Raw genomic sequence first — 21,470 nt, forward strand, 5'->3', positions numbered from 1 at the left:
CGCATGCGGCTGCACCTGTCACTCAACCACGCTGCGACCACCTGCGCGTGCAGCATACCGGGACCTGCCATTCAATGCAAACAAGCGTAAAGGTGCTAACTTAAGCACTATCATCTCAGCAATAAGCTCGCCAAGGAGAAAGCAGACGATTTTTTTTTGGTTTGCTAACGTTGACATCTAATTGCGACAGCTTGCGCATTCACTCGATCTATCAGCAACTCTTTTCAAAAATGTTATTTAACTCTACATCACAGGCCGTGCTGTATATCTTTCTGCCATAAACAAGTTTAGATGCGGACCATTCTAAGTCCTTAATAAATATAGTGATTCATTAAGACCTCCTCGATGAGCAGTAGGAAATTAGTTCATGAATATTTCTGTACCCTAATAAAGATTCTGTTCAATTATGAAAAGTATCTTCTTTGAATTCCGCCGGATACAGACTCCATTTTAATTGACATACATTATAATATCGCTACAACCATTGAAAATCTTATCCGTGTTTTTGATATTGTCCAAACACGCTAGATCCCTCACTTCACTAGTGCCTTAAATTCCCCCCTTTGCCCATCTTGAACTTGTCCAATACTTGCCCATATATTGTACTACGTTAAACTGATTTGACTCCCTCTGTATTCAGCCTCTGGTTTCCTCTCCAATTTTATTGAATTCAGAATTATTTTCTAACAACTGTCATAGCTTAAGTCTCCACTAGATTTCTTCCAAAACTGGCTTCTGTATATCACCCTCCCATTTGTATTCTACCTGAAACAGGGATTTCAACATTTTCAGAAGGCACATTTTATAAACTGTCCAATTGCTGCTTTTACCTGCACCTCTCAACATGCAGAATCACTACCTTTGGATTATAGTTTCAGATGCTTATCACCATCTATAAGGCACAACACAGAAGCGTAATGGAATACTCTACTGACATGGATGCATGCAACTCTAACAACATTCAAGAACTCAAACATCAGTTGGTTTCATGAAGCAGCGTCGCTCCAAACACTAATGCTTCCAAATAAACCTGTTGGACTATAACCTAGTATTGTGTGATTTTGAACTTTGTCCACTCCAGTCCAACACCAGCACCTCCAAGTCATGGCGAAGGGCTTGAAGGGCTTTTGCCCGAAACGTCGATTTTCCTGCTCCTCGAAAGCTGCCTGACCTACTGTGCTTTTCCAGCACCACTCTGATCTAAACTCTGGTTTCCAGCATCTGCAGTCCTTAATTTTGCCTGGCTCTGCCTAAGAGCCAAGGCATATTGATGTTTCATGCCATTCCTGGCCAACTCCTATGAGAGAGTTATTCATTTAAAGCCTTGGGAACACATATTCGTTAATATTTGGAAGTGGAAAGGATGCCAAAGGGAAAGGGAACAAGCAAACAGCAGCAGGGAGGACACTCCTCTGCAGCGCCGGGCATGCCAGAGGCCGAAGCAGCAAAGGTTGAGCCTGCGATTGAGGAGATCGGTGCCCAGATCCAATCCATCGCGTCCGTACTGCAAATGCATGAACAGGAGCTCCAGGTCCTTGGGAGGCGGATGGTGGAGGTGGAGAGTCGAACCACGGCCTTGGAAGTGGTGATCGAGTCCTCGTCCAGACAGATCTAGGTCCTGGAACAGCAAGTGCGGGTCTTGTGAGATCAGGTTGACGACCTTGAAAATCGAGGTCGGAGGTCGAATCTACGGATTGTCGCACTCCCGGAGGGTGAAGAAGGTGAGCAGCAAGTCAGCTTCTTTGAATGCTGGCAGCTGCAGCTCCTGAGCCTTCAAAACGAGTCCAGCTGGCTGCACACTGAAAGGGCCTATCAGGTGGTGGTGCGCAGGTCTGGGCCGGTGCAGTGCCCCTGCACTTCCACACATAAGCAAAGAGTGATAGAAGCCTCCAGATCACTGGGGAAACATCCACAGGCACTTTCAAGATTTCTCTGCAGCTGTAATTCGAAACAGGAAGCCCTTCTATGAAGTTAAGAAGAGGCTAAGGAACCTGGGCATCCACTACTCCATGAGGTACCCAGTGGTGCTCCGTTTCAGCCATGAGGATACAGTTTATATGTTTGACTCAGCAGAGAACTTTGTGGACACTTTAAAATAATCCAACTGATCTGAAAAGTATGGTTAATGTTTGTCCTCTTTTCCTTCTTTCCTCGTATTTTCCCTTTTTTCTCTCTCCCTAATAATTTTCTTTTCAAAAAGATATTGGAATATGTTGTTCCTATTATATTTTTATAACTGGATTTTATCATGGGAAATTTTATGGATAACTTTTGTTATTTTCTTTTTTTATCCTTTTCTCTTTTAGTCATACTTGGGGCTGACATGGAGCCAGGGATGGGCCGAGTGCTTATCCTGTCTTTGTCTTCTCTTGTTGGTTTGAGGATCATCTACTTGTTTGCTTATTTATTTTTGCTGAAGGCTGCAGCACAGTCTGGGCTTGAAGGAGCTGTGAAGGGAAGGCGAGGTAGGGTGAGTGCTCCCTATGGACAGGGGAAAGAGTCTCCCATTCAAGGTTTTCCCATTGATTTTCTTTGTAGTTTTTTTGGTAGCAATACTTGTTTGTAGTTACGTTATGGTAGTGTTTGTATACACAATTTTACAACTGAATCCCCATTTACTTGTGCTCAGTGCATTGCAAGCAGGGTTCTCCCTCCCCGGGGTTCAAGGGTCTCTGAAAGAGTATATGGCTAAGTGTCTTGTTAAATGGTGCACCTGGAACAACAAGGGAAGTAATTCACCTGTTAAAAGGAAAAAGGTGCTTTCTAGCCTTAAGAGGGAAAGGGTTAATATCATCCTATTGCAGGAAACCCATCTTGATGATGGGGAAGACCTGAAGTTACAACAGGGAGGTTATGACCAGGTATTCTTTTCATCCTTTACTTCTAAAAGTAGGGGAGTGGCTATACTTATCCAGAAAAAATTTCCATTCACATTATTCGAGCAGGTGAACAAAGTTAAAAATCACACAACACCAGGTTATAGTTCAACAGGTTTAATTGGAAGCACTAGCTTTCGGAGCACTGCTCCTTCATCAGGTGGGAGCAGCGCTGTGAAAGCTCGTGCTTCTGCATAAACCTGTTGGACTATAACCTGGTGTTGTGTAATTTTTAAATTTGTACACCTAGTCTAACACCAGCATCTCCAAATCAGAGCAGGTGAAAGATGAGCAAGGGTGGTTTGTGATACTTCACGCTCTGATACATGGGGAGGAATATGGCATCTTAAATGTCTACTGTCCCATGATAATATCCCCTCAAATTTTTGATTAGTGCCTTGTCTAAGATGAGTGCCTTTGGAACATGGCACATTACTATAGGGAAAAATTTCAATTGCCTTTTGCATCCGACAGTGGACAGGATTCCCCCAACTATTTCTTCGCAGGCCAAGCAGGTGACTCACTTATGTGAGGAGTTCGGACTGGTGGACATTTGGAGATGTCTTCACCCTACCGGCAGGGACTTCACCTTTTTTTTTTCAAACACGCATAAATGTCACACGAGGATTGATCTTTTTCTGGCTCCCTCGACCTTCTGGATTTGATTATGGGTTGTAAAATTGGGGACATAGCTATTTCTGATCACGCTGAGGTATATTTGAGGTTTAAGGCCAAGAGTGAGGGGTTAAGTTCACGGCACTGGTGGCTGGATCCTTTCTTCCTCAAGGATTCCAAATTTGTGGAATATCTTTTGAGGGGGTTTCAGGAGTTTTTGATTATCAACTCAGGCACGATTAGTAGCCCGCTTATGCTATGGGAGACTGCTAATGCCTTTGCTAGGGGATTAGCTATTTCCTCTTTGGCTAGCTGGAAATGATAGAAGGGGGAACAGCAGCATCTACTTGAGATGTGGCTGAAAGCCACTGAGGCGGCACATTTTGCGAGACCTTCAGTGACCAAGCTAGAGTGGATCATGGCCCTCTGGGCCACCCTGAATTCAATACTTACACAAACTGCGAAGGAAGAACTTGATTTTGTGAGACAAAGTTTGCTCGAATATGGGGATTGGCCAGGGAAGTATTTAATGTATCTGATAGGAAGAAGTGTGCTTCTCAATCCATTACTGCAGTTACAGACAGCGACAGAGTCCTTGCATACGATGCCAAAAGGATTAATGAGGCTTTACATAGCTTTTGCTCTGAATTGTATTAGTTTGAAGATTGCGAGGATGGGTGGGCCAAGATGGAAACCTTTTTTAAGAGCCTGAACCTTCCAGGGATAAACTTGGAACAGGCCTCACTCCTCAATGCTCCTCTGACAGTTCAGGAAACACAGGAGGCAGTTAGGCAACTTCAAAGTGGGAAAGCGCCTGACCCTGATGATCTCCCGGGTGAGTTTTATAAGAAGTTTATAGGGATTCTGTCAGGGCCGATGCTGGAAATGTACAATCATTCCTTTATGCATGAATGCTGACCACCATCTTTGATAAAAGCTAATATTTCCCTCATTCTTAAGAAAGGGAAGGTTTTTGAGGTTTGTGCCTCACACAGGCCCATCTCTCTATTAAATTCAGATTTTAAGATTCTGTCTCATATTTTAGCGCTGAGATTGGAGAAGATGTTGCCCCCTATTGTCAAAGAGGACCAGACATCTTTTATAAGGGGCTGTAGGTCCTTTAATAATACAGAAGATTGCCGTGATTTAGAGATGCCAGTGTTGGACTGGGGTGTACAAAGTTACAAATCACACAACAACAGGTTATAGTCCAACAGGTTTAATTGGAAGCACACTAGCTTTCAGAGCGCCACTTCTTCATCAGATGGTTGCTGAATATGGTCCAAGTATGTCAGCAATGATTGATCCAGGGGTTAGCGATTTCCTTAGATGCAGAGAAAGCATTTGACCAGGTGGGATAGCCGTATCTCTTTTATGTTTTAGTGTGGTTTGGGCTGGGTAGATCTTTGTGGGGTGGGCGGAGGTTTTATATCGCCACCCTATGGCTATGGTCATCACCAACAGGGTGAAGTATGGGAATGTTAGGATTGGCAGGAGTAGTCGTCAAGGCTGCCCCCCTCACCGTTGTTGTTTATGTTGGTGATAGAGCCGCTGGCAGAGGCCATTCGTCAGAACGTCCACATAACCGCTCCGGAAGTGGGATTGAGGGTATACAAGATTCACTGTATACGGATGACATCCTTCTATTTTTAATTGAACCCGATGACCTCCGTACCCCATCTGATACAATTTGGGGCTTTTTCAGTATATAAGATCAACTTTGCAAAGTCGGAGGTTATGTCTTCGGGGGACCTTAAGGAAGTGCCAGAGGTTGAAGGTGGCCCCAGGTCCCCCTTTAAGTGGTCTGATACCTAGGTATTTTTGTTACCCCATCTTTGATCAGTTATTTCGGACTAACTTCGTTCAACAAAGTTACCTGCTCGACAATATTAGGCAGGATCTTCAAAGATGGGAGGCTCTTCCAATTTCACGGTTAAGCCAAATGGCCCTTATTAAAATGATTGGCCTTCCTGGCTTGCTTTATCCCATGCGTATGCTCCCTATAATGTTTTCCAGGGCAACATCGCGAAAACTTATGGGTTGGTTTAGTTCTTTTGCAAAGTGCCCTCTTATTAACCTGTTGTTCACAGATAAGATGAGGACAGTTACGGACAACTACCAGAACCCCATTGGGATTAATACAGTCAAGACATAGAGGGCAATGTGTCAGAGTGAGGGTTGCTTATCCAAGACTTCGCCACTCACCCCCATAGTTGGTATGCCGGGGTTCAGACCAGGGATGATGGACTCAGGGTTCAAGCTGTGGGCATTAAGAGGAGTTTCCGGTTTGGGAGACTTGTTTGAGGGGGAGGTTATGATGTCTTTTAAGCAAATGAATGGAAAATACGGGTTGCCCAGTAGAGATCCTTTCCATTTTTTTCAGGTTAGGGATTTCATCCAGCAGACAACACGTTTCTTACTAAGCCCTATAAGCCTGATACAGAGAGGTTGTTGTTACGACCCACAAGCTCCCTTTCAGTTGGTGCCCTCTATCACCTCTTGGGTGGTACGGCCTGGTAGGATATTAAAGTCTGGGAGTAAGAGCTAGGAGTGGAGATCTATTTTGAAACGTGGGATGACATATGGGAGAACATGCAAAAGATGTCAATCTGTAATAGGGCATACGCTATGCAGTTAAGAGTTCTGTACAGGATTCATTTGGCACCGGACTGTCTAGCAAAGTTTTAAAAAGGGGCATCTCCAATGTGCCCCAAATGTAAAAATAAGTGTAGGTACTCTTACCGTTTGCTTCTGGACATGCCACATGTTCCATGTTTATTGGAGTGCTGTGGCAGGACAGATAGGTAGGGTATTGAGAACAGAAGTTAAAGTAGACCTGACATCTCTCCTTCTAGATCTACTGAATTTACCATTTTTTGAAGGGCATGGGAAGAAATATTCTGATGTCATTGGGTGTCGGAGAACCCAGCTGACTTACTGGGATGACGAAAATTAATTATGGAGCACATTCCCTTGGATTTTTTCACAAATATGGTGCACCACACAACAGACCTTTTTTTAAAATAAGGCATGGCAGCCCTTTTAGAGTTATTTGGACACAGGTTTGTCTGCTATCTTAACTAGGGAGCTTTTTGTTTGGGAGCTCTGTGCCAAGCATTGTTATTTTGTTTATTTCAAGTTCTTATGTATTGGATTGTTTTTCTTTAGTCACTTATTTATTGATGTTGCTTTGCAGTGTTTGGTTTAGTTTTGTTTTATAGGGTAGGTTAGTATTTAGTAGACAGTAGTTGTATTGAAATTTGCGTTTTTTTAAATTAAACTGGTATTTGTCAATTTTTTTCGGCCCAACAAGTCCACACCAATCCTCCCAAGAGTAAGCCATCCAGATCCATTTCCCTACGTTTACCCCTGACTAAGGCACCTACACAATATGTTCACCTGACCTGCACATCTTGTGGAATGTGGGAGGAAACCAGAGCACCCGGAGGTAACCCACACAAACACGGGGAGAACGTGCAAACTCCACACACAGTCGCCAGAGGCCAGAATTGAACCCAGGTCCCTGGCACTGAGAGGCATCAATGCTCATCACTGAGCCACCATGTTGCCCTAGTTTTCCATAACTTTATATTTTTGTAAAGTCAAAAAAAGTTTTTTTTGCTAATAAATATATTTACAAAATGAAAAGAATGTTTTGAGTAGTCTGGCCTAATCCATAACACATGTAACTGTAATGATATATTGATAAACCTAGATTGCTGTTAACTTCCATCTTTTAGAATGGGTTGCAGATTTTTGGTTCATTAATACGTAAATCCCAGAACTTCTTTTAAGTCATGTTCTCGAGATAACTTAAAGTTTTATTAAAAAAAGGTGACATCTCATCTCAAGATATGTCAGTGTCAATATGGATCCCACCATTACATGTAGGGACACCACTCACGATGTATGCGGCAGGTACTCATGTGACTCGGCCAATGTTGTCTGTCTCATACGCTGTAGGCAAGGATGCCCCAAGGCATGGTACATTGGTGAGATCAAACAGATGCTACAACAACAGATAAATGAACACCATATAACAATTGCCAGACAGGGATGTTCCTTCCCAGCCAGGGAATACTTCAGTGGTCAGGAACATTCAGCTTCGGGTGATCATCCTCCAAGGCGGACTTTGGGATATGCATCAATGTAGAGTGGCCGAGCAGATGCTGATAGCCAAGATTGGTACCCATAAGGACAGCCTCAACCGGCACCTTGGGTTTATGTCACACTACAGGTGATCTCACTGCACTATACACTCACACACACAAACTTTTGCATACTCACCATCTCTCACACACGCTGTCTCTCATATATACACACACACATCCCCCACACACCCTCTCAAAGGCTTATACTCCATCACACTCAAGCATACACTCCACCAAGCATACACGTACACTCTTATGTGCACTCACACTCATTCTCTCTCTCTCACACATGCACACACACACACACACAAGTCTATGGGGCGAGTTTGCATTTGTGGAATTGTATTTGCCGATACATTTTATTTTTGCTCAAGAAGCACACAACCTTAAGGCAGTCAATCCAATCAACATTTTATAAATTCCTACTTTGGAAACAGAATCAGTCTGACTCAAGATTGGGATATAGACAGACTCTAACCTTACACCTTTAATGCATTGTCTGAGCTGAGATGTCACCTTTTGTTATAAAACCTTAAGTTATCTCAAGAAAGTGACTTAAAAGTAGTTCTGGGATTTACATATTAATGAACTGAAACCTGCAACCCGCTCTAAAAGATGAAAGACTTAACAGCAATCTAGTTTTGTTCAATATATCATTTTAGTTGCCTAACACTGTAATCTTTTGCTCTTAAAAATCGGTGTCTTATGATCCTGCTCCACAGCTACCTGAAGGAGCAGTGCTCCAAAAGCTAGTGCTTCCAAATAAACCTGTTGGACTATAACTTGGTGTTGTGTGATTTTTAACATGAAAGGACAAAGCATAGTGTGTATCATGTATAAGATACACTTCAGAAACTTACTCAGCCTCCAGTGACTCCACATTTCAAACCCATGGCCACTACCACCCAGAAGGCCAAGGATACAGATGCTTGGGAACACCACAATCACCTGCAAATTTCCCTCAAAGCTACATAGCTTTCTGTCTTCATTGTCATTGAGTCAGTATCATGAATTCCCTTCCTAACAGCATTGCGGCTGTCCCTACATGAACTCTAACTTATTGTGCAAGAAGACAGTTCACCACCACCTTCTCCAATTCAATTAGGGATGGGTAATAAATGCTGGCCGAGCGAGTGACATCCATATCCTATGGACAGTTTAAAAAAAAGTTTAACTGTGCTAGCTTTTTGCTAGACCAACACAAAACTAATCTCATTGGTTCAATTCCTTATTCACATGTCCTTTGGGAGGTACAATTGTCTGTTGCAAAGCACTGCATACTTTAATTATTGAACAAATAGCTTTATCTGAATCTCTATCTTAATCTATTGCCTCAATGTGATTTTTTTTCATTACTAATTCTTTACTTAGAAGAAAGACTGTAGACTTTCTGGAGCCATCCCATTAAAACTTAGTTTAAAAACAATTCAACAATATAATTTATGCTTTTCATCAGTGGTATCATCCTTGTATAATATTCTGTGCATTCTCTGTGGTGTCAATGCCATTTCTATAAAGGGACATGCTAAGTATAACACAACCATGGTACATCCATTACTTTGAATGTTTATTCTGATATTTTATGACCTAATCTATAAAACACTTCTGTTCTGAAGAAAAGCCATTTCAGACTCAAAACATTAACTCTGTTTTTCTATCCACAGATGCTGTCAGACTTCCTGAATTTCTCCAGCATTTGTGTTTGTTCAAGAATTCCAGCATCAGCACGATTTTGCTTTTACTTTTATAAAACCCCATGTCTACTATTTGTTATACTTCTATGAAGTACTTTGGAACATTTAATGTTAAGCATTCTGTAAAAGAAGTCATTCCGGACTTTCAAATATTGGAAGTTCTCTAATATTCTTTCTCTCTAACGTCCAGCTTTTTTAAAAATCAGAGTTAACATTGTTTGATTCTTCCTTTTCGGAATTTCAGGCATTAGTTTTGTGAGGTCTAATATGGTTCTGCTTTCTAAATATGATCTTGCTGCTCAACCAACACCTCCAGACTAGCATCTCGAACTGTTTGGATATTTCTGTTGTTCTGTAACCAGACCTCTTATTATGTAACTTAATATATTCAGGTAAGTTTATACAAAAGTCCCCTTCAAAAATATTATGTCTTAAGTTCAAATACAAAATTTTAAAGCCTATCATCCCTTTGTCTGTCTCAACGTTGCAAGATTTCCCAATTTGTATCATCTGTTTCCAATGACAATACAATGCCATGCAAATCAATTAATAGCACCCCAGCTTTCTCTGGGACCTTTGTAGTCATTTGGACTTAATATTTACGTCAATAACATTCCTCCTTTTCCCTTCATTTTATTCCTTTTAATAGGATGCCATTATTCCGTTGCCATCACTGGCAAGTTTGGCATTAAAGACCATCCATAGTTGCTTGAGAAGATGGCATTTGATGAAAATGATTTGATGCAGCTGAGGTGGCCCACTGTAGTTAGCCATATTTCTATGGTCTCCAATATCATACTATGCCTACAAAAGCCTTGCTTGGTCAAACAATCTTTGATCCCATCTCCAATTTATTAGTTCGAAAGTGTTCAAATAAGACACTAAAATAAAGTGAAAACCATATTCAATTTAAGGTTTCTATGACCACATCATTCTCCTTTGGGATTTGTTGCAGTAATTTCCATATTAAATTTTAAATCCTAAAATATCAAAATAATTCTGGAAGGTTAGCAATCGTAGATCCACTGAAGTGAAGATAGCAGTGAGCAGTTACAAGACATTTATGTTTGTATGGGACTGGAATCATATACAGTAGATCCAAACAAAGTAAGGATGGCAAATATGAAAAGCAAAAGCATAAAAATTGCTCTCAAAATACAAAAAGACAACATAAAAAGTTTATTCTAATAAGAACAAAACCCTGAAGTTGAGTGTACTATTTAGTGAATAAGCATCTAGGTTCTGTAGAAATAGTAACCCCACTACCAATATCCTTGGGGTTACCATCAACCAGAAGCTCAACTAGACTTCCCATATAGAATCGTACAGCAGGGAAATAGACCCTTTGATCCAACTCATCCAGACCAACCAGACATTCCATTCTGTCCTAGTCCCATTTGCCAGTATTTGGCTCACATTCCTCTCAACCCTTCCTATTCTTTTAATGTCTTTTAAATGTTGTAATTACATTCACCTCCAACACTTCCTCTGGCAGCTTGTTCCATGCACGTACCACCCTCTGCATGAAAAAGCTATCCCTCAGGTCCTTTTTAAATCTTTCCCCTCTCACCTTAAACCTGTGCCCTCTAATTTTCAATTCACCCATCCTAGGAAGAAGACATTGGCTATTCACCCTATCTATGCTGCTTATGATTTTATAAAACTCTATACTGTCACCCTTCAGCCTCTGATGCTCCAAGAAAAAAAAACCCAGCCTATTCAGTCTCTCCCTATAGCTCAAACTTCCCAGTCCTGGCAACATCCTTGTAAATCTTTTCTGCAGTATCTCAAGATTAACAACATCCAAATACAGTGGTTACACGAACAGGTCAGAAATGAGGAATACCACAGCAAGAAACTGACCTCCTCGTTCTCCAAAGCTTGACCACCATCTACAAGGCAGAACTCAGGAGTGTGATGGAATACTCCTCACTTCACCGGATGGGTGCAGCTTTAGCAACACTCAAGAAGCTTGATTTCAACTAGGACAAAGAAGCCTGCTCAATTGGCATCAAATCCACAAGTATTCACTCCCTCCAACACTGATATTCCATAGCAGCAGTATGTACTATCTACAAGATGCACTACAGAAATTCACCAAATCCTGAGATATGATATATGGGAAAACCCCATCACCTGCAAGTTTCCCTCCAAACCACTCACCATCCTAACTTGGAAATATATCACAATTCCCTCATGTGGCTTCATGAGCATCCAAAATTTTCCTTCTTAAGGGCATGCTGTGTCACCTTACAGCATCTGGACTGCAGCACTAAAGAAGGCAGCGCATTACCACCTTCTCAAGGACTAGGAATGAGCAATAAATGCTGGTTAGCAGGACACAGCTACTGGATTAGTGGTGCTGGAAGAGCACAGCAGTTCAGGCAGCATCCGAGGAGCAGTAAAATCGACATTTCGGGCAAAAGCCCTTCATCAGGAATAAAGGCAGTGAGTCTGAAGAGTGGAGAGATAAGTGAGAGGAGGGTGGGGTTGGGGAGAAAGTAGCATAGAGTACAATAGGTGAGTAGGGGAAAAGATGAAGGTGATAGGTCGGGGGGGAGGGGAGTGAAGTGGATGGGTGGGAAAGAAGATAGGCAGGTAGGACAAGTCATGGGGACAGTGCTGAGCTGGAAGTTTGGAACTGGGGTGAGGTGGGGGAAGGGGAAATGAGGAAACTGTTAAAGTCCACATTGATGCCCTGGGGTTGAAGTGTTCTGAGGCGGAAGATGAGGCGTTCTTCCTCCAGGCGTCTGGTGGTGGGAGCAGCGGTGAAGGAGGCCCAGGACCTCCATGTCCTCGGCAGAGTGGGAGGGCGAGTTGAAATGTTGGGTCACAGGGCGGTGTGGTTGATTGGTGCAGGTGTCCCTGAGATGTTCCCCAAAGCGCTCTGCTAGGAGGCGTCCAGTCTCCCCAATGTAGAGGAGACCGCATCGGGAGCAACGGACACAATAAATAGTATTGGTGGATGTGTAGGTAAAACTTTGATGGATGTGGAAGGCTCCTTTAGGGCCTTGGATAGAGGTGAGGGAGGAGGTGTGGGCACAGGTTTTACAATTCCTGCGGTGGCAGGAGAAGGTGCCAGGATGGGAGGGTGGGTTGAAGGGGGGGGCGTGGACCTGACCAGGTAGTCACGGAGGGAATGGTCTTTGCGGAAGGCGGAAAGGGGTGGGGAGGGAAATATATCCCTGGTGGTGGGATCCGTTTGGAGGTGGCGGAAATGTCGGCGGATGATTTGGTTTATGCGAAGGTTGGTGGGGTGGAAGTTGAGTACCAGGGGCGTTCTGTCCTCGTTACGGTTGGAGGGGTGGGATCTGAGGGCGGAGGTGCAGGTTGTGGACGAGATGCATTGGAGGGCATCTTTAACCACGTGGGAAGGGAAATTGCTATCTCTAAAGAAGGAGGCCATCTGGTGTGTTCTGTGATGGAACTGGTCCTCCTGGGAGCAGATACGGCAGAGGCGGAGGAATTGGGAATACGGGATGGCATTTTTGCAGGAGGTAGGGTGGGAAGAGCTATAATCCAGATAGCTGTGGGGGTCAGCGGGTTTGTAAAAATTGACGGTATCAAGTCAGTTGTCATTAATGGAGATGGAGAGGTCCAGGAAGGGGAGGGAGGTGTCAGAGATGGTCCAGGTAAATTTAAGGTCAGGGTGGAATGTGTTAGTGAAGTTGATGAATTGCTCAACCTCCACGCGAGAGCACGAGGTGGCGCCAATGCAGTCATCAATATAGCGGAGGAAGAGGTGGGGAGTGGTGCCGGTGTAGTTACAGATCGACTGTTCTACGTAGCCAACAAAGAGATAGGCATAGCTGGGGCCCATACAGGTGCCCATGGCTACGCCTTTGGTCGGAGGAAGTGGGAGAAATTGTTAAGGGTGAGGACCAGTTCAGCCAAACGAATGAGAGTGTCGGTGGAAAGGTACTGTTGGGGACATCGGGAGAGGAAGAAACGGAGGGCTTGGAGGCCCTGGTCATGGTGGATGGAGGTGTAGAGGGATTGGATATCCACAGTGAAGATGAGGCATTGGCTGCCGGGTAAACGGAAGTCTTGCAGGAGGTGGAGGCGTGGGTGGTGTCTTGAACGTATGTGGGGAGTTCCTGGACTAGGGGGGTTAGGACAGTGTCGAGGTAGGGAGAAATGAGTTCAGTTGGGCAGGAGCATGCTGAGACAATGGGTCAGCCAGAGTGGTCAGGCTTGTGGATCTTGGGAAGAAGGTAGAACTGGGCAGTGCAGGGTTCCCGGACTATGAGGCTGGAAGCTGTGGGTGGGAGATCTCCTGAGCTGATGAGGTTCTGTATGGTCTGGGAGATGATGATTTGGTGATGGGGGGGGGTGGGGGGTCATGGTCGAGGGGGCGGTCAGAAGAGGTGTCCTCGAGTTGGTGTTAGGCTTCAGTGGTGTAGAGGTCAGTGCGCCAGACTACCACTGCGTCCCCTTTATCTGCTGGCTTGATGGTGAGGTCAGGAATGGAGCAGAGGGATTGGAGGGCTGCGTATTGTGAGGGTGAGAGGTTGCAGTGGGGCAGGGAGGTGGACAGGTTGAGGTGGTTAATTTCCCGGCAGCAGTTGGAAATGAAGAGGTTGAGGGCAGTAATAGGCTAGCACGGTGTGTCGAGGTGGATCCAGTGTGTTGAAGGTGGGCGAAGGGGTCCTCGGAAGGTGGGCAGGAGTCCTGATTGTGAAAGTAAGCTCGGAGGCGGAGGCGACAGAAGAATTGTTTTTACCTAGGACACAGCTACTTCCCACCGGTAAGAAAAATGTTAATTGGTCCCTCCACAGTTGCCACCACTTTTGCTGATTATCTCCTATCCTTTTTGTTTTTATTTCAGAATTCAATTGATTCGTTCAGGAGGTTGAAAAGAGTGGAGACAATGAATATGTATACTTGCTCACAAAGAGGACAGATTTGAGAATTTTGCATTTCAGACATCTCATTAAAATTTATTCAATACATGTACTGCATGACTTGGTGTACCCATTTCTAAAATTTTCTAAACCTTTCCGCCCCACCCCACCCTAGTATTTTGTTTTCTGCTGCTAATGTTGCAACAGAATTAGCGACCTCGAAATAAAAACGGAAAAAAAGTAAACGAACAGGCCTGAATACAAACCATTATACTACAGCGCGATCGACCAATTCAGCGGCGTCCGTTTCTAAAGCGCGAACTTTTAAAACATGAGTTAGCTGTGACGCACGAGAACGGAACCATCGCGTTAACGAAGAGCCGACTCCTTGCGTGATTTCTGCACTTGTTTGGCCCGACGCATGCGTTCCTCGATTCGCAATCACGGCGTCCCAGGCAACGGCTCAGGAGTCCCGCCCCTTCCTCGTTCACAACTGCCCAATCGGGCGGTCGGCCTGTTTAACTGACGGGAGCCAATGGCCGCAACCCCTCACTCCAAGCCTTCCTCGCTCGTGGGGGAGTTTGGGGGAGGGAAGAAAGGCAGCCAGCAACCAATCAGAATCTCCTCCCGTCCGTTCAGCCAATCCAGCCGCGGTTTGTTGGATGGTGCGGGAATTTTGAATGTGGGTCGGTTGGTCGTGGTTGCGTTTGTTGTTAAAGCGGTGGTTCTGAACTCGGTAAGTGCGGCCGCTTGTTGTGGATTAGTTCGGGATGCAGATTTAACCGGGTGAATCCCACTTTCAAGACGGAGGCATGACATCGGACCGAGTAACCAAATAAAAATAATGGTGCATTTCTTTCCATTTTCTACCCTCTCGCCCCACCCCCTGTCTAAGATGCTCCTGAAACATGCATCGCTTTGGTCGAGCGGTTGTGTGTAATGTTGGTTAAATATCCCGCGAAAGTCCTATTACTACAATAATGTACTCTGTAAAGATAACTTGTTGTCACTTGAGAATGCTGCAGTCCCTTATCCAGGCGATGCCCAGCCTCAGGGAGTGGGTGGAGGCTGCTGGTTTGTTTGGAACCAGGTGTGGTGATGAAACATCCTGAAGTACCACCGAGCACATCATTTGATGACTCCGTTTTCTCCTGCATCACCTCCTCTTCCCTGCCTGCGCGCCTCGACCTCGGATCTTGTACTTCCCTTCTTCCCCATTTAGAGCCTTAGCTTTTTTTTTCAGCTGATTGCTCTCATCCCATTAGATCCCTTAAGTTTTATGCCCTATATTTGTGGGTTTCATTCTATAAACCGTGGGTGTTGGTAGCGTTCCTTAAGCTTAAAGGCTCGAAGACGTTTGATAAAGTGCCATGTCAAGGTTTATAGTGTAAAATTAAGGGTCGTGTTATGTGTGTGTTTTTGGGGGTGGGGTAACATATTTGCACGAATCACGGATTGGTTATTCAATCAGAAACACAGTTCGGTGTAAATAGGCCGGTTTTGGGTTGATAGGATGTGACGATCTCCTGTAGGGATCCGTGTTGAGCCTTAATTATTAACAATGTTTTCTGATTGATGATGTAACGACTGAATATGCACTTGCTAAATTTGCTGACAATACCAAGGTCGATAGGAAACCAACTAGGATAAAGTGAGGAATGCAGATGCTGGAAATCAGAGCTGAAAAATGTGTCGCTGGAAAAGCGCAGCAGGTCAGGCAGCATCCAGGGAGCAGGAGAATCGATGTTTCGGGCATAAGCCCATTCTTCAGGAATCTGAAGGGCTTATGCCCGAAACATCGATTCTCCTGCTCCTTGGATGCTGCCTCACCTGCTGCGCTTTTCCAGCCACACATTTTTCAGTGATAGGAAACCAAGTTGTATGTGATGAGATTTTGTTCACTTGGGCAGGACAAACAGAAAAGAAATGTATTAAAAGAAGATTGTAGAACTTCGGAGATACAGAAAGTTCTTTTTCTTGTTTCACGAGCCATTAAAATATGTGTGTATGTAGAGCATATGATAGGACGTCAAATGCAAAGTTATTCACAAACAGAAATTGCTAGAAAAAACCTGGCAGTATTAGTGGAGAGAAATCAAAGTTAACTTTTCAGAGCGGGTGACCCTCAACTTGGAAAGTATTGTACATTGCAAGGTGAAAGTAATCTAAGAAGTAGGTGTTTTGCTATAGTTGTGTAGAGTATGGATGAGGTCACATTTGGAATACAGTACTGTGTACCGTTTTGGTTTCCTTTTTATTATCTGAGAAATAGTGCAGTTTGAAGGTTCATATGACTGATACTTTGCAGGGGCATAATCTTATTCATTATGGCAGTTAGTAAAATCTAAGCAAAAAGCAAAGCTCAGTAATTCTAGAATTAAAAGTCTAATATTGATTGTGAGATCGTTGTTAATTGTTGTAAAGATCCAGCTAATGTTTACTAATCTTTTTTAGAGAAGGACAAGTGCCATCCTTACCTGGTCTGGCCTACATGTTACTCCAGACCTACAGCAATGTGGTTGACTTCTAACTGCTCTCTGAAATTGCCAAGCAAGCCATTCCATTATATGAGCTGCTACAAGGTTTCCAAAAATGGAGTGAACTGGCACACCACTATTGATCTAGGCACCAGAAATGACAGCAGCACTCAATCCTGTTGATGTTGCAGATTTTCTCCTACCAATGTATGGGAGCTGTCTGGTACAGTAGTCAAACAATAGCTTAACATAGTCATTCCTTACACACCACAGATGACACCATCCCTATTCCTGTCCCACTGGCAAGACAGACCTAGCAGAAGTGGTGGTACACAGGTATACAATCCGGACTGAGTTGTTTTTGGAGATTTCAGTTGTTGCTGAACCTCGCAAAATCAATTGTCCTCATTTCAAATATGGACAATGAAACCTCTTGCTGACTATTACACCAATTCCTCCCAAGCTACTCACTATCCTGACTTGACCATAATCAGATCAGGTGAACTTTTTTTTAAATAGTGGAGCAGGCTGGAGGCACCTGCTCTTGATTCATGTATTTATTTGTATATTTGTCCTTCTCTAACCCTAGTTGATTAAACCCTGGTTGATTTGCTTGGGATTTTTCTGACTTTTTGCTGTTTCATTGGCTATTTAATTTATATTCTTTGGTTTCTGATCTGTGAAGTTATATATAATTCACTTTGCAGATCTTTCATTTTTACATATTCCACTTCTTGACTTATCTTCCTGACTTCTTTCAAACAATGTTTTTTTTTATGTTTGTAACAAATCATATCTTACAAACCCAAAGTTTCCCATATCTGTCTTGTTTCTGCTTTCGGTGTTGCATTTCTTGTGGCTTATCCAGCAATTACACTTTTTTTCTACTTTGCGCAGTGGAGCTTCTGAAACCTCATGCTTTTTCCTTCAGCTGAGCTTTTATTTCCTAATGCCATCACCTCAGGCCTGAGTATTCAAATCGATGTCAAACAACGTATTTCACTAATCACCAATATATGCAAATATAATCCTTTCTGTTAAGCAAGGTGAGAGAGAAAGGAAGAACAACAGATCTATCTGCCTGCCATCAGTAAGAGGGAAAATGCAGAAATATGTCATAACTTATGTGACATCTGAATACTTTGACTCTGCCCAATCCTACTGTTACTTTTCCTGTGAATTTATGAAAAGAAAATCATGTTTGACAAATCTGTTGGAATTTTTTGAGGATGCAGCTGGCAGAATAGATAAGCTGGAATCAGTGGCTGTAGCTTGTTTCAATTGGCAGTTGCCTTTCAACAAGGTCCCACACAGGTTAGTGATCAAAATTGGAAGTAAAGGGTTGAGAGCCAGTTCTGTTCTCAAGTTCGTTTACAAATTGATTTGTATGCAAGTTAGAACAGCGTGCAGCATGATACAAAATAGCCATTTGTAAATACAGGAAACTTTGCAAGTTGCATCTTTAAAATTACACCCCTGAATAGGATCACATTTGCAGGTATGAGTGTTCGTAAGTTGGATGCTCATGAAATTCTTGTGCAGCTCGATGGGGTGGATTCAGTCAGGATGTTTTCCCTGGCTGTAGAGAGGTCTGGAACCACGGGACAAATCTGAATAAGAAGCAGACCATTTTGGGCTTCACTCAAAGGGTCATGAATCTTAGAATTCTCTACTCCAGAGTGCTGTATAAACTCAATCTGCGGCTATATTCCAGTCAGAAATTAAATATATTTCTCTGATGTGGTCTGTCTAAAAAATAAAATTGTTAATGGGATGTTATGTTTTTAAAGTATTGATGAACTTCTAACTAAGTACAGTACTTTTGTGTTTCTCACCTTTTTTGTTTGCAGTGATGGAGGAGAATATGAATGAGTCAAGGATGCGATTGGCTCGCCTTACAAACCGATTAGCATACCTTCGAACAAAACAGGAGGAGGCTAACAAAACTGAAGAGCTGAAATGTAACTCTGATGTTACAGGTATGGCGTAGTACATTTTTCAATTTTTTGAATTAGTTTATATCCTTAACCCGAAAAGTCTTGAAATACTAATTGAAATTAATTACTTTTCACAACCTACTCCTGTTTTATTATAGATGTTTTACATTCTTAAAACTAAACCTGGTTAGGTTTGAGGAACTTCCAAAAGTAAGAGGCAGATTAGGAAGTGAATCCAAAACTTTTTCTTCAGAGTAAAGGGGATGCTTATTTAGGGTGCAAAAAGTATAAGTAGCTTAAAATACTGAATTGACCAAAACATTTTTGCTAGTGTGATTTATATCCTCTTTCCCCATATTTTAATTTTTGCTAGGAATGCTTATCTTGTACTTATTCTACTTTTACAATAGATCACACTGCTACTATTAGGCAAATTATGGCTGATGGAAACTTTCCAGAAGACTGGTTTGTCTACCTTCAAAAAGTGGAAAACTTGGGTGATCCTCAAACTAACGAAACCTTATTGAACAGGCTTATAGACCTCTACAATGACACAGTTGCTGCCCTATCGGTTGAGAAGCATTATACGAATGAATGCTATGCTCGCATCTTGACACGTTTTGCGGAACTTAAAGTGTACGTATCTTTTTATCCTCTTGTTTTACAATAAAAGTATTTGGGTGCAAGTATTTGAGTTTTCTTTGCTACAGAATGCAATTTCTAATACAAACAAATCCAAGTTTGTCCTTTTGAAGAAACATTTCTGGCAAAGAGAGCAATCCATACACAGAATGATAAAATTGTTTGTTCTTTAATTTGAATTCACATTGAGGTTGAGAGCACTTACATGACATGTTGACTTATTTTTTCCATCTAAAGTTTGAGTTAAGTTGTAGTTGTATAATAAGGTGTCACATGCCTTCTGTTCAGTGATGCAGTATGTGGTTGCTACTTATGGGGCTGTGGTATAACCTAATATTGTTGAGTGATGCAAGTTAGCTTCTGATTTAAATCTGTTAATCACTGAATTCGATATCACAATCTAGAAACGAAAATAATCTATAAATGACAGTAAACCTTGATGTCTGCCAGCTACTGGTTGTATGTGGCACATAAATGGCATAAATCATGGCAATTGACATTTAGTTTAACTGAATGCATGATTTCATCAGATAATTAAATGCCAAAGTTATAACATTTTGACATCTGTGTAGTGATCCTTCAGGAAAGAATACACCTTATATATATTTTGATATATCAAAGGTAAGAGAGGGCAAAAGTGGACATTGGACCACTGGAAGTTGAGGCTGGAGAAGTGGTAATGCGGAACAGAGAAATGGTGGAAGAGCTAAGTCGGTACTGTGTATCATTTTTCGTAGCGGAATATACCAACAGCGTACTAAAACCTCCGGGGGCAGAAGTGAGAGTAGTGCTCATCACTTGAGGAGAAAGTGCTGGGAAGCTGAAAGCTCAAAGGCAGATAAATATCCTGGACCAGATGGATTACAACCCAGAATTTAGAAGGAGATAGCTGAAGAGATTATAGAAGCATTGATAATGATCTTTTGGGAATCGCTGGTCCTCTTCTAGTCCTCTTGAAATAATGCTAACATTGCATTTGCCTTCTTAACTGCTAAATGAACCTCCATCAAACCTTAAGGGAATCCTGAACTGGGACTCCTAAGTCTCTTTGTGCTCCAGATTTCTGGAAAATGGTGAGAGTAACATTCCTGTTTAAGAAGGTAGGGAGGGAGAAGATGGGAACAATAGGCTGATTAGCCTGAACTTGGTTGTTGATAAAATTTTAGAGTCCATTATTTAGGATGAGATTGCAGAGTACTTGGAAGTGCATGGTAAAATAGGGTGGAGTCAGTGCAGTTTTGCCAAATTTGTTAGAATTCTTTGAGGAGGTAATGAGCAAGTTAGACAAATGAGATCCAGTGGACATGATATATTTGAATTTCCAGAAGACCTCTGACAAGGTGCTGCACATAAGATAAGAGCCCATGATGTTGGGGACAAGATAGAAGATTGGCTGACTGGTAGAAGGCAGAAAGTGGGGATATAGGGGTCTCTTTCAGGATGGCAGCCAGTGATTAGTGGAATTCCATAGGGGTCAGTGTTGGGACCACTCCTTTTCATGTTATATGTTAACGATCTGAATGTAGGAACTCGGCATTGTTGCTAATATTGGAGATGACACAAAGATAAGTGGAGTGACATGTAGCGTTGAGTTAGCAGGAAGGCTGTAGAAAGGCTTGGACAGGCTAGGAGAAGGGCAAAGATGTGCCAGGTGGAATACAATGTGGGAAAATGTGAAATTATGCACTTTGGTAGAAAGAATAGAGGTGTAGACTATTTTCTAAATGGGAAAAGGCTTCAGAAATCTGGAGCACAAAGAGACTTAGGAGTCCCAGTTCAGGATTCCCTTAAGGTTTGATGGAGGTTCATTTGGTAGTTAGGAAGGCAACTGCAATGTTAGCATTATTTCAAGAGGACTAGAATGCTAGAACAGCTGTACCGCAAAGGCTGTAAAGGCTCTAGTTGGACTGCATTTGGAATATTATGAGTGGTTTTGGGCCCTGTATTTAAGGAAGGACATACTGGTACAGGAAGGGCTTCAGAGAATATTTACAAGAATGATCCCAAAGATGTAGGGCTTATTATGAGGTTTTCACTGGGTCTGTACTGTATGGAGTTTCAAATGAAGAAGAGAAGATCTTATTTAAACTTACAGGATCTGTGAGGCCTAGATAGAGTGGATATAGAGAAGATGGTTTCACTAGTAGGCCAGACTAGGATTAGTAAAGGGATGACCCTTTAGAACTGATTGAGGAATTTCTTCAGCCAGCAGGTAGTAACTTGTGGAACTCATT

General features: G+C 42.7%; 1 protein-coding gene across 2 annotated transcripts in view; it reads left to right on the plus strand.

Annotated features, from left to right (window-relative positions):
• Positions 1-14,832: 14,832 nt before the first annotated feature.
• ttk (ttk protein kinase) overlaps positions 14,833-21,470 on the plus strand; it is a 47,101-nt gene continuing 40,463 nt past the window's right edge. Inside the window, exons 1-3 of one of the 2 annotated variants that reach the window (XM_072553412.1) lie at positions 14,833-14,916; positions 18,508-18,636; positions 19,005-19,230. In XM_072553412.1, coding sequence (XP_072409513.1) covers positions 18,510-18,636; positions 19,005-19,230 — 353 coding nt within the window. In that variant the 5' untranslated portion in view covers positions 14,833-14,916; positions 18,508-18,509. Of the gene's footprint in view, positions 15,028-18,507; positions 18,637-19,004; positions 19,231-21,470 lie in introns of both variants that reach the window. The other variant, XM_072553416.1, reaches the window with a different exon arrangement.

This window comes from Chiloscyllium punctatum, chromosome 3, assembly GCF_047496795.1.
Source record: "Chiloscyllium punctatum isolate Juve2018m chromosome 3, sChiPun1.3, whole genome shotgun sequence".
NCBI lineage: Eukaryota > Metazoa > Chordata > Chondrichthyes > Orectolobiformes > Hemiscylliidae > Chiloscyllium > Chiloscyllium punctatum.